Here is a 12370-nt window from a genome sequence, read left to right on the forward strand (position 1 = left end):
TTTAAATAATGTTTCAGAGGTTTATTTTAGATTTGTAGAGGTTTATTTGTTGCATGTTTTTCTTCATTTTTATTTTATTTTTCATACTTAAAGTACATATTTTCTGATTATGCTTACTTTTATTAAAGTAGCGTTTTCAATGTAGGACTTTTTCTAGTCACAGGGCATTTTCATAGGGTGGTACTAGTACTTGTGCTTAAATAAAGTATCTGAATACTTCTTCCACCACTGCTAATGTGTGTTCCATCTGTCTCCAGTTATCGCTACCCGACCATGGACGAGTTGGCTGAAATGCTGCCCTCTGTGATGACTCAGCTCAAGTGAGTGGCCCCCATGTTGATAGCCGATCAATGGTAATGTGCATAAATTGACTATTCACATCCAGTCCCACGTTAACCAGTGCTTTCTCTGCAGGGTCAACAGCGTGATTGGCATTGGTGTGGGCGCGGGAGCGTATATCCTCACCCGCTTTGCAGTGAGTCCCCATCAGGGCAAGAGCACCTACACTTTCATCCCTTCTGTTCTTCTAATCTTATCCTCTCCCCCTTCTGTTTTGCCTGAAATAATTGAAGGTTTTCAGGCCACACAGCTTGTTATACTGAACATTAAAGCCTCCCATCAAGCCCACACAGGGCATCAGGTTTCTCCACAGTCTGCTGCATATGCTGCCATTCCCCGAATGATGAATCACCTTGGTGATTCTCTCCTTTTCAGTTGCTTACGTCTTGTTTCTGCACAAGCTAAAATAAGCATGATATGTACAACAGAACAGAAAGAGCTAAAATGACAGAGGAGCGAGGAAGCACTGAAAGATGAATAATTGAACGAGAGGATGGTGGTCAGGGGTAAAAGGGGAGGTGTACGGATTAGTAGTCGTACCGCCAGGCTCTCTATAGACAGTCTGTTCTTTTTTAGTATTAATGAGGAAAATTGATTCTGAAATGCATTTGCTCTAAACCGGCTTGGAACACAATGTCTTTGATAGATTTATAGCAGCTGTTGCTGCATTGCATTTGCATCGTGTTGAAAGCAGCATCCGCAGTATTCCCTGAGCAATAGGGGAAGATGGAGCTTAGATTTCCCCAAACATCCTCTCTCTGTCTTCAGGCCTTTCCAAAAACTCGTATCTAGGATTTGTTATTATTTTGATGTACCCATTGATTTTTTGGATTTACCAATATTTCCTTTTTTTTTTGCTTTTCTCTTAGGTAAGAGAGCATTTTAGTGGTCCAGAGCACTTGTACCAAGATAAGAGAAAAAAATCTTTCTTTCACAAGCCACAAATTATTGTCCAACACAAGGAAAAATGTTAAAGTTGTACATTTGAGGAAAATGCACCAATATTATTCAATCAAATTCAGATAATGTTTTAGAGGAATTATAATGACTGGATTATTGCATTTCAGGGGTAAAGGGATACTACTATCCTCAGTCTGTTGATCCCAGTTGCTGTAACTTCAGTTACTGTGCGTACCTCTGCTGACCACAGCTGAAGTGTAATTAACCCTTTAACAGTCAAACTAAGAGATGCATTTGAAAAAAAATGTACATTATAGACCATAGAATATGTTAAGAAAATGTACCAATTTATAAGAAAATGTTTTTTTTCTATGTATAACGCATTGTAAAAAGTGCAAAAGTCAATGTAATGTAATATAGATCTAAAATTAAAAGTAACTTCATTCATACAATAAACTTCCAAAAATTAATAGATACAAAGAATAATGAATCTAGTGAGAAAGATCTGTATAAAATATATGGTAAAAAATAAATTGTCATTGTTATACATACAGATAAAAATGAATAAAGCAAAAAAAAAAAAAAATCTGTGTTAAATATACGGTAAAAAAACAATTGTCATTGTTATCATCTACAAACATTTGTATAAAATGAAATTGGATATTCCCAAGCTTTTAGAAAAGCAACTTGATCATAAAAAATGTCAACTGTGTGGTTACAATGCCTTTTAAAGGGTTAAGTACATTCACTGAAGTACAGTACTTAAGTACAAATCCGAAGTTACTTGATTATCTTAATCTCATGCCACTTTCCACTTCTACCCCACTATGCTTCAGAGGGAAATACTTCACTTTTTACTACATTACTTTTATTAGGGAACTACTTAACAAATTAAGATTTTTTTCACACAAAACAAAAATATGAATGAATAAGTACAGCTGAAACAGTAGTCTCCAGTCCTGACCATATGCCACAATCTTTGCGCACAGCACAAAACCTGCCCTTATATAGTGTTTAGGGGGCGTTACCTATGCTAATAGGTAAGTTAAGATCAAGTGGGATTCATCATTGAGCACATCTGGGTAAGAGCAAATTTGGGTGTTTGAGAGTGCTTGGTGCATCTGGAGCTCTCTTAGATTTTCTCTTACTAGAACATTAAGAGAAAATATAGAAGAAATTTAAGAGAATGTTGCTGCATGAGGCCTATTTTTTCATGTCTTCATATAAAAAAGCACTTTACTTTTTATCATTTTCCACTGGCTTTATGTGGTTTTACATAGGCACGTTCATGTAGTTGTCATGTGTCTTTTCTTTGGCAGCTGAACAACCCCACCCTGGTGGAGGGGCTGGTTCTGATCAACGTTGACCCGTGCGCTGAAGGCTGGATCGACTGGGCAGCTTCAAAGGTCAGAATTACCACTGTATCATAAACCTAGAAAGCCCTCAGTACAATCTGCAGCACAGAGCTGTTGCTTAAATAATTAACCAGCCATTACAGTTCAGATTCCAGACGTTTGTTAGGTTGTTATTGCTTAAGGCATTATGGAGTTCAACCATTTACCCTAAGTATGCTATTTTAAACTCACTGCTTTATGTTATTTATGCCTTGTATTTTATTCTAGACTTCTTTATGTGATGCAAGATTGCTAGTTATAGAATCATAAATGCTGACAACAAGCCACTGTTTATACCCACAATATACATAATAGTGAATAAGATATTAATTTATATAGACTTAAAAAAGATAAGCGCTCTTTTTTTAAGTGTTGGATTATTGGTGTTAAAAATGCAGACAGGGCCTCTAATCCTGTGTTAATTTGATTGTACTTGCAGTTTCTGGTTTAAGAGTCATTCATTTTGATTTGTTTTATTTCAAAGGATCACAATACTGTGGAGTACTACTGTGCTTTAATAGTATGAACTGTACAGTGTACAAGATTGTTCAGGGAAAACATTCTTTGCTGCGTTAGTGCAACACAGCCATGGAGCCAGGGCGATCTTGATATGACCTGCGTCCGATAGAAATTAAAATCACCACACTTCAACTGTTCTGTTGTGATTATATAGCTCAACCAAGCCAAACGTATGAGATTAATTGTTGAAATTATATTTTTTAAGATTTATTTAAATCATTTGTTTTTATTGGATAGTGACCGTAGTGATGCAGACAAAAAGGGAAGAGTGATAGAGACGAGTGCCCTGAAATAAAGCTGTTTGGCAGGGAAGAACCGTCAAGGTTGCATTTATAATGGTATGCACTAGGGCTGCAACAAACAGCTTTCATTGTCAGTTAATTGGTCAATTATTTTCTCAATTGGTTAAGAAAATTGTGAAGAATATTGATCAGTGTTCCCCAACACTCATTATGATGTCCTCTAATGTCCTGTTTTGTCCACAACCTTAAAATATTCAGTTTACAGTAATAGAGGAGTAAAGAAACCAGAGAATATATTTAGATTTAAGAAGTTGCACATGGTATGATAATCTGCAACTTGAATATCACGGTATGCCAAAAAAACTGTGTATCGCTTCAACCCTAGTGCTTTTAACTATTTCACTGTGCTACAGTTGTTGTTTACCAGCTACTTCTTATCAATAATTTTTAGGCTGTTGACTTTGATTGGCATCTACTGCATATGGCTTGATAAAAGGAGACAGCACGTTGCTAAATTGTTTATGAATGTTGATGCCAGACTGTCCCAAAATGATTATGAGGCGCATCTGATGTCACCACAACCTGCTTGGAAGCAGTCAGGCAACGGCCCACCTTGGGTCTGACTTGGTACAACTTGGTGCATTAAAACTGGTAGTGGAAGTGCAAATCATTGGAGCACTATTAAGCAACCAGGACCACCACTCCATTACAATTTCTAAATTTAAATATGACTGATTTGTGTTTTTTTTCCCTTAAAAATGTCAAAATCTAGCATTAAATCTGTCACTGCATACACTAAGTGTAAACACAAGAATACATAGCCAAAACTAGACGTTTCCTGTGTGAATAAAAAAGGTCTGCTCTTGTCTCTAACCTAATCTGTCTTCTCTCGTGTGCAGCTGTCTGGATGGACCAGTAATTTGGTTGATATCGTCATGGCTCACCACTTCAGCACTGTGAGTTTCTGCCGCAGCACATTACTCACCATGTGCTTTTTTTTCTCTCCATGTTGTTAACTTTTTCATTGACAATTTGAAACACTAACTGAACCTCAGGAGGCTTTCCTTGATTTCCCTTGATGCCTTTACCTCATCTTGCTCTTATAACAGACTCGTAGTAATTATTCTATTTCTGTCCTCCTGGATACGTAGAGTGGTAGATTGTGACATGTAGATCACAGACTCAGTTTAATAACTGCAGTGCTGAAGCTAAGCATACTGAATATCCCAAGGCTTGTCTGGATGACTAAATATAAACAGCTCCCTGTGCATTCAGTACATGGGGCTTACATGTTCTTTATACAGAGACTACCTCTAATTTGAGCTCTTCATGGCTGCTGCTTTATTTACTCTGCTCTGTTCTTCAGGATGAGCTGACAGAGAACCAGGAGCTGATCCAGACCTACCGCCTCCACATCGCCCAAGACATCAACCAGGACAACCTGGCCCTCTTCTGTGGCTCCTATCAATAGTATGATGCAGTACATGAGTTTACGCTGTTCATGGATGTTTTGTAAACAGTATTTTCTCTAATTTGTCGTATTATGAAAGGAGTGTGAATCTCAAGGCACCTTTCAATTAGATTTTTAGGGCTACGAAGCGATTATGAATCTTTATGCATCCGAATTATTGATTTCTATATATGATTTTTTTTTCTCACTGCGTGACTACTTACCACTTTTAAACATAGCTTATTTGGAGTGATCTGTATTTATATAGAATTAATTTACTTTCACTATATTTTATTTATGCAATAGTAGTAACAAACAGAAGAATGTAAACTCGACACACATGTTTATGTCCATGATGTTTCACTATCCAACTGGTTCAGCCATTACGAACGTAGCAAAGCATCACATAACGGAAAAAATAAGGCTACAATATTAAATCATAAGGTGCAGAGAGAATTAGGACTACAGCTAAGTCATCTGATAGTTTAGTCACATCACGTTGTTCCAGTTCCACCAACTGATCGTAATTTGTGTCCCTGCACCAGCCGTACGGACCTGGAAATCGAGAGGCCCATTGTCGGTCTGAATGAGGACACAGTGAACACACTAACGTAGGTTATGGAACTAATAAAACACAAATTAACATTTGTTTCCAAGTTCATGGTTTAAAAAATATTTGCACCTCATCCTTTTATCATCCAGGTGCCCTGCGTTGCTGGTGGTTGGTGACACATCACCTGCTGTGGAGGCTGTGGTGAGTTATAATCCATCATCTCAGTAACCTAAGAAGCTTTGGGGAGCATTTGGAGATATTTCTCACTCTCTCTTTTTATTTAGCTTAACTTCTTATTAATGTTGCAGGTGGAGTGCAATTCTAGGTTAAATCCTACCAAGACCACACTGCTAAAGGTGACATTTTTGTAACCATTTGATAATCAATAAAAATATGATTTTCAGTTTTTTAATATACAAAGAATTTATTAATGAGATATTTTCTTTTCTTCAGATGGCTGATTGCGGAGGCTTGCCCCAAGTTGTGCAGGTTGGTTTTCCAGGTTTTAGTTGTGGACATTTATAAAGATAGGAATAGAGAATCAGTCCAATATTGTCTAATCCATCTCACTTGTATGACTCCTTGCTTATCAGTTCCTTCTATCAATACCCAAATATTCTTCAGACAGTTGTGAATTGCACAACAAAGACATAAAACACATAAGTCTTTGCTGCTGGAAACTTGCAGAGTCATCACGAAGAGCAAGAAACGTTCAAAAGCTAGCTTTATTTCATGAGCAAAGATGACAACAGTGCTCCTTGTAATGTCTGTAAAATGATCATTTCAAGAAGGGATGGAAATATAGCTATATGCTGTAACATTTTTGTACGCGACATGAGTTTAAATACCAGGAACTCCATGCATTTGACACTGTGTCACAAAATTTGTGGTGAAAGGTTTACACCCTTTCTCAATAAAAAACAGAATTTTGGTAGGTTAGTTTATCTGCTTTCTTAGAGGTTAGTTTTGTCTTGTTTGCGTGCCTGTCTTTCTCTGTTTCTACACCATGTTCAGAATTGGAGATAATAAAATGGTTACATTGATGCTGAAAACCTATGATCTTCTAATTTTGATCCTTTTTTGTTCACAGCCGGGGAAACTTGCTGAGGCCTTCAAGTACTTTGTTCAGGGAATGGGCTACAGTAAGTAAACATGCTCACGTTTTCTGCCTCTTGTGGTTAGTCATTAAAAACATCTAATTTTAAAATACAAAATCGACTCTACATTGAACGTCCAAGAATGATAACACCTTTTTCAGCTGACGTGTTTGCGGTCGAGGTTGAACTGTGTTATTCACATTATTTCCTGTTGACGTGAGTGCAGTAACAGCTGTTGCTTAAGGATTGTTCTTCTGCAGTCTCCTATTATGAGTTGTTGATAGACCCCCCTGCTGATGGGGTTTGGACTGTGGCCTGCAGTGCATGAAAAGACGCAGTTTTTTGTCAGCCGGGTCACAGAGAGACAGCTCGAGCAGCTCCTGGATGTTAACGCCATTTCCTCTGTGCTTTTTGCAGTGTGTGCTCCCCACAACCCTCAGTAGGTGAGGTGTGAGTGCTTCTAGCATGACTGAAATGACACTCGAGCTACACTGAACAGCGAGTTACTTCCTGTTCAGTTTGGAGTGGCCGTCAAAAAATACCCTCTGTTTTGTTTGGTTTTTTTTGCCTTGTGTGATTTTCTTCTCTATCAAGAACTGTTTAATGATGCAGTCTCGTTCTAGAGAGACTCCAAGTGCATACTTAAACAGGCCCTCAGGTCATTCATCTGCAAAGAAAAACAAACACATTTTTGTCAGACCATACTGACGTGCAGCGCACCAACTAGACTCTATGGGATGGATGAAATCATAATGAATGTAGGTTTGCTTGCTGTGGCCATACAGATGACGCCTGTCTGTGTGTGTATTTCTGTAACGCTAATTCTCTTTGCTCTCTCCCGTTCCCAAACCATTCACCGTGGGAGGCACCCTCGGGTGTAGCCAGTATGTCAATGCTTCAGTGTTGCTTTAAAGGCCACCGAGTCCCCCTGTTGAGTAAATGCCACTGCAGGATTAAAACTGATTAAAAAGACTGTTTTCATGCAGAGAAAGTGTGGAAAATAAATCTTAACACCTCAGCATGTTTCTGAAAGCTGCTTTTCCTCATTAACACATTGCCACAGTGTGAAATGCAAAAGAGAAACAGCCAAAGAGTACAGGAAATAAAGAGTCCAGTTTGCACACATGCGATGATTTCTTACCTTTTGTTGATAGCAAACAGCTTTTTGTCCACCAAGCTGCGGCAGAGCCTCAGTATGAATCAGAAATACACTGAAGCGGGATAAAGCAACACAAGAGCTGCCTTTTCAATATTTCTCCCTCTCTTTCTTCCTTCTTTAATCATTGCTTACAGTTCCCTACGTTCTTCTCAGTCACCTGAGCAACGAATCAGGTACCAGAGTCTTGAGCAGCTGCCAGACAAGACAGTTTTGAACCCACTGGCCTCTTAGCACTCCACAGTGGATGAATGTCATTGTATGCAGAAATTCTCCAGAGGGCACTGGTTCATGTTGGTATTCAACAGCAGCTCAGTTTGGTGGATGCAGTCAGTCAGTTTTTATACACAGTGAGATCATTCTGCATACCCTGACACACATTCATCTCCCTGTAGGAGTTTAGCATGGATTCTGTCCTCAGTGTCCTATTTTGTTGCATGACCTGCTGGTGTTGCTTCCTTAGTCAGTTCAGTTGGATTGCAAATGCTGTATTCTGCTGTTGTATTGCTTTGATGTTATTTTTTTCAACAGTAGACACACATGCAATCATTTTCATTTACTTTTATTTGATTGGTCTCCATATTTGAGAACTGTTTGCATGGTACACTCTTAAGTTTTTGCATCTTGGTATCCCAAAAGGGGAAAAACACATAAATTAATTCAAGTATGTTATATCCATGGCCAAGGAAAGTTTAATTAATATTTGTGAACATAAGCTGCTCTCTCTCAAAGCCAGATACCAGAGACAATATCCACAGAATCTTTTTTTTCTTTTTTATACCCAAGTGAGATTTGTTCAGTTGTAGTTTTCTCTTTTCTGAAACAGAAAATGCACCCATATAGACAGTGTTTGTTTACAATAAGTTTCGGGTAGAAAATCCCTTTGCCATGAACATGTAATGAACATGACACATCCCTTCTTTGCGCCGCCTTTATATTATTACAGAGAACCAAACAACGGAGACATCTTGCTGCCTCAGTGTGGGATTTTAGACAGCATGCTGGCATCCTGGAGGCAAAAGAGATGTGAGGGGTGTGGCATTTGGCACAACAGCATTGGCCCCTAGTGTGACATGTAACATATGCATTAGCAATGCTTTATAAACAGTAACAAAGGCACAACATTGTTACTGTAACACAACAGTCGTTCACCATCTCTGTTAGATGGCAGCTGATCTGCTTGGAGGGTAAGGAGCTCCTGAATCTCATTGTTTTCACTATTTGTGGACATTTTCAGCCGTTGTTCTTCTTTGAATTAGCCATTAACTGCTGTTAAAATCTTGCATTGTCGCTTAGATAACACAACGTCAAAATGTCACACCTGTCCCAACCAGGGTCCCATCCAGCCAACTGCCCCGTTTACACTCACACACACCATTTCAACGAAACAAATATTTGTAATTTATAAACTAGGGGCTCTCTCTCTTTAACATCTTCCACAATTCATTGCAGCAGATCCAGACTTTATACTTAATAAATCTCAGATTTGAGTTTTAGCACTCTCGTGTTTGGATTTGGGAGAGAGTTGTTCATGTTTACTAATATTTTTGGACCTTCTTAGACCACAGGAATAATATGTATGAATTTTGAAAATGGGTATAGTTCCCCTTTTGAGTGTTCCCACAGTGTGCTGACTCTGTGTGCGTGGAATATTAATGCACGGATCTGTTTTTCAGTGCCGTCAGCAGGAATGACTCGTCTGGCTCGCTCTCGCACCGCCTCCTCTTCCAGCATCACCTCCATGGACAGCAGTCGCAGCCGCAACAATCTCAACAGCCTGCTGGAGGGCAGCGCCACCGGGGCCCTGGACAACCAGGCTGGACCCCAAACCATGGAGGTCTCCTGCTAAACACCCCCCATCCCCCCTCCCCAACCCTCTGCACACTCCCATAGTAACTTATGTGTCCCCTCTTTCTCTCTCTCTCCCTCTCTCTCTCTCTCTCTCTCTCTCTCTCATCCCACTCCTAAGCAAGCCCAGGAGGATCTGTAATGAACTATGTGATTAGAAAAGAGGATGTAATAAATATATTAACAGATGCATATTATTGAGTATTGAATATACTGTAAAAGTCACATTCCTACAAGAAACTACATTCAGATGTGTTGTACATTCAAATGGTCAAACTAAATGATTGACTCAACCCTCTTGTATTTATTTTTTTCACATTGTCTTTGTTTAAATGTCTTCACACACTGTAGAAATCCTCCATCTGTTCAAAACAGCTCCCTTCTTTGCACAACTTTTACTCTTTTACTATTCTTTCCTGTTGTGAACTCTAAACTTGTGGGCTGCATTGATTTTGAGTCACTGTGTCTTTGTGTTTTAATCCCAAACTTGCTGCAATGTGAGGCCGAATTAGTCACAAAGTATACAAAGCGATCGCTAAAACTACTGTAGCCGCAGAAAGAAAGGTAAATTGATACATGGAAGAACCGTTGCAGACTGTAGCACACTAAATTAAAGCTGTGGAGAGATAACATTATGAAAAAACATTCAGTGTAAAGGAGTCATGTACTAGTGTGTCCTTTTGCATACATTCATTTATTTTTATCTTTTTTTTGTAACTCCTTTTCTTTCTGCTTTGTGTTGGTGTTTTTGTTCAGTTGATTAGATTATTCAGAGATGTTTTAACAACCTTTAACAAGTGGGTACTCCTGTGAAAAGTATGAGTCCCTTCACTGAGGGGCCCAGTGGTGCTTCTCACTGTCTGCTGATTCAACTCATTTATATTACTACTGAATAAAGCTACAACATGACAACATGTCTGCAGTTTTCATTTAACAGTAAATTGCCAGTAAATCTGCTGTCCAAGTGCACATAAAATACAAGTGCAGTGAATTGATTTGAATGAGATAAAGAAAAAGTTCTCAGTGCAAGGATTGCTTGTACTTTTCCTCTTCTGTTAGTGGAACATTGAGGCGACTGTGGTGAGTTAGTTTCCAACCACACTTGTTCTTATTTCCTCATAGCGGCAACCTCTGTTGTCATAGATGAGATGAGTCTATATTTAGCACACATTAAAAAAAAAACAATGGTCAGCTGCTCTAAAAACGAGATGAGGAGATTGACTTCAAGGTAAGGAACTTGTACCCTTGTAGAAACAAAGTGCTGATAATCTGATGTGTCTCCCACCACTGAGGCTTCTCTTATCCAACTCTGATGAATGGTGCAACATGACAATTTTCCTCAACAGATGGAAAAAATAATTTAACCTCCCAATAAGGACACACAGGTGTGGAGACATTATCTGAATATCATAATGCAGCAACCCTGATGTGAATTAGGGGTGTTGGTCTGACAGAAATGGCATCATAGACTTCCCATTAGAATCTGAATATAAAGGCTAAACTTGATGGCAATGTGTATTTATGTTTCCAGTTTGCATTGATAATTTTGGATCGTTCATCCTTGAATTGATATATTGATCCAGATTTGATGCGCAGTCACACCATGACTATGAATACTGTCTGTCCAGTTTGTTTGTTTTTGTTGTTTTCAACTTTGTCGTTGAGTTAACTTTTTGTGCCCAACCTTTGAGCCAGTAATGGATTTTTCTATAGGCGGGTCATGTTCATCACGCCTGGTTTTTTTTTTCTGGGATGCCAGCATGCCATCTAAAATCCCACTCTGGGGCCACTGTTGTTCTGTATAAAAAGGAAAGACAGCCGACAGATTTTGTAGTGGCCCTGATGAGCCATCTCTGTTTGAAAAAGTCCAGAGAGCACTGGAGTAAATGTAAAGAAAAGACAAAAGCCATCTGGGGCACAGTACAAAAAAAAATAAAACAGATCTAAGTTGTTTGTGTTGATTTCTCATTAGCTCTTGGTTTCTTTGCAGTAAATACAAGGTACTTTTTTAAAACATTTTTTGGGGGGGAGTGGGGCCTTGTCTGGGGCATTGAATATGCTAGGTCCAGCAATGTCCTGAGCACTGAAATCCAAACAATTTAAGAAGACGCTTCTGTATTTCAATGCAGTCTGAAGAAAAATGTTTTTACCATAAACACTTGTGTGGAGTTAGATAACACCAAAAGGAAATTTGCACAATGTGGCGAACCAATTTAGAAAACCATTTGATAAACATATCTGACACACTGGTGCGGAAACACTCAATCTTTTGATAAAAACGTTCTTTCCATCTGCACCAACACGCAGTTCTCACTGAGAACAGCAAATATTTGACCTGTTCTGGTAAAGATTATTTATTTTTTCTATCCACAGTTATTCTGCTTCTAAAGAAGCATGCATTACATCTGCTTAGGTATAAAAGAGATCATAGAGAACATTTTGTGGCCTTATCTTAATGACATTTGTGAGCATGTGTGTCTCAGCAGAGACTGAAACTAGAAATTCTAATAATTTCTGTCATTACTGATGTACAAAAATGAATATGTGGCTCAGGGCTGTGCACTTAATCAATGTTTAATTTTAAAATTCCACTAAGAATTTTCTTTGACCTTTTTACACCCATATGAGTTATGAGTACAAATTCTCTGTATAGTCATATTGCTCCACTGTGAGTGTTTGAGACTGCAGCGTCAGCATGACAGATGAACTTCTGGCTGATCAGTAAATCAGGGCAGGAGTAGGCTGGCAGGGGAGGCTTCGTCAGGCTTCTGCAGAGCTTTGACTCTTATCTGATGTTAACATCACTTACAACTAGCAGTGGAAGAAGTATTAAAGTCTAATAATACCACACTGCAGAAATACTCTGTCACAA

The 12370-nt window shown here is 38.7% G+C and overlaps 1 protein-coding gene across 3 annotated transcripts in view; it reads left to right on the forward strand.

Moving 5' to 3' along the window:
- Positions 1–10412, forward strand: part of ndrg3a (ndrg family member 3a) — a 50130-nt gene extending 39718 nt beyond the window's left edge. For 2 of the 3 annotated variants that reach the window (XM_042503287.1, XM_042503305.1), the window contains 12 exons: positions 258–320; positions 415–475; positions 2559–2645; positions 4294–4350; positions 4761–4864; positions 5390–5455; positions 5547–5598; positions 5706–5753; positions 5851–5886; positions 6488–6539; positions 7788–7826; positions 9327–10412. In XM_042503287.1, the coding sequence (XP_042359221.1) occupies positions 258–320; positions 415–475; positions 2559–2645; positions 4294–4350; positions 4761–4864; positions 5390–5455; positions 5547–5598; positions 5706–5753; positions 5851–5886; positions 6488–6539; positions 7788–7826; positions 9327–9499 (838 nt within the window). In that variant the 3' untranslated portion in view covers positions 9500–10412. The remainder of the gene's footprint in view (positions 1–257; positions 321–414; positions 476–2558; positions 2646–4293; positions 4351–4760; positions 4865–5389; positions 5456–5546; positions 5599–5705; positions 5754–5850; positions 5887–6487; positions 6540–7787; positions 7827–9326) is intronic. The other variant, XM_042503296.1, reaches the window with a different exon arrangement.
- Positions 10413–12370: the final 1958 nt, after the last annotated feature.

The sequence above is a fragment of the Plectropomus leopardus genome, chromosome 2, assembly GCF_008729295.1.
Source record: "Plectropomus leopardus isolate mb chromosome 2, YSFRI_Pleo_2.0, whole genome shotgun sequence".
Classification (NCBI taxonomy): Eukaryota; Metazoa; Chordata; class Actinopteri; order Perciformes; family Serranidae; genus Plectropomus; species Plectropomus leopardus.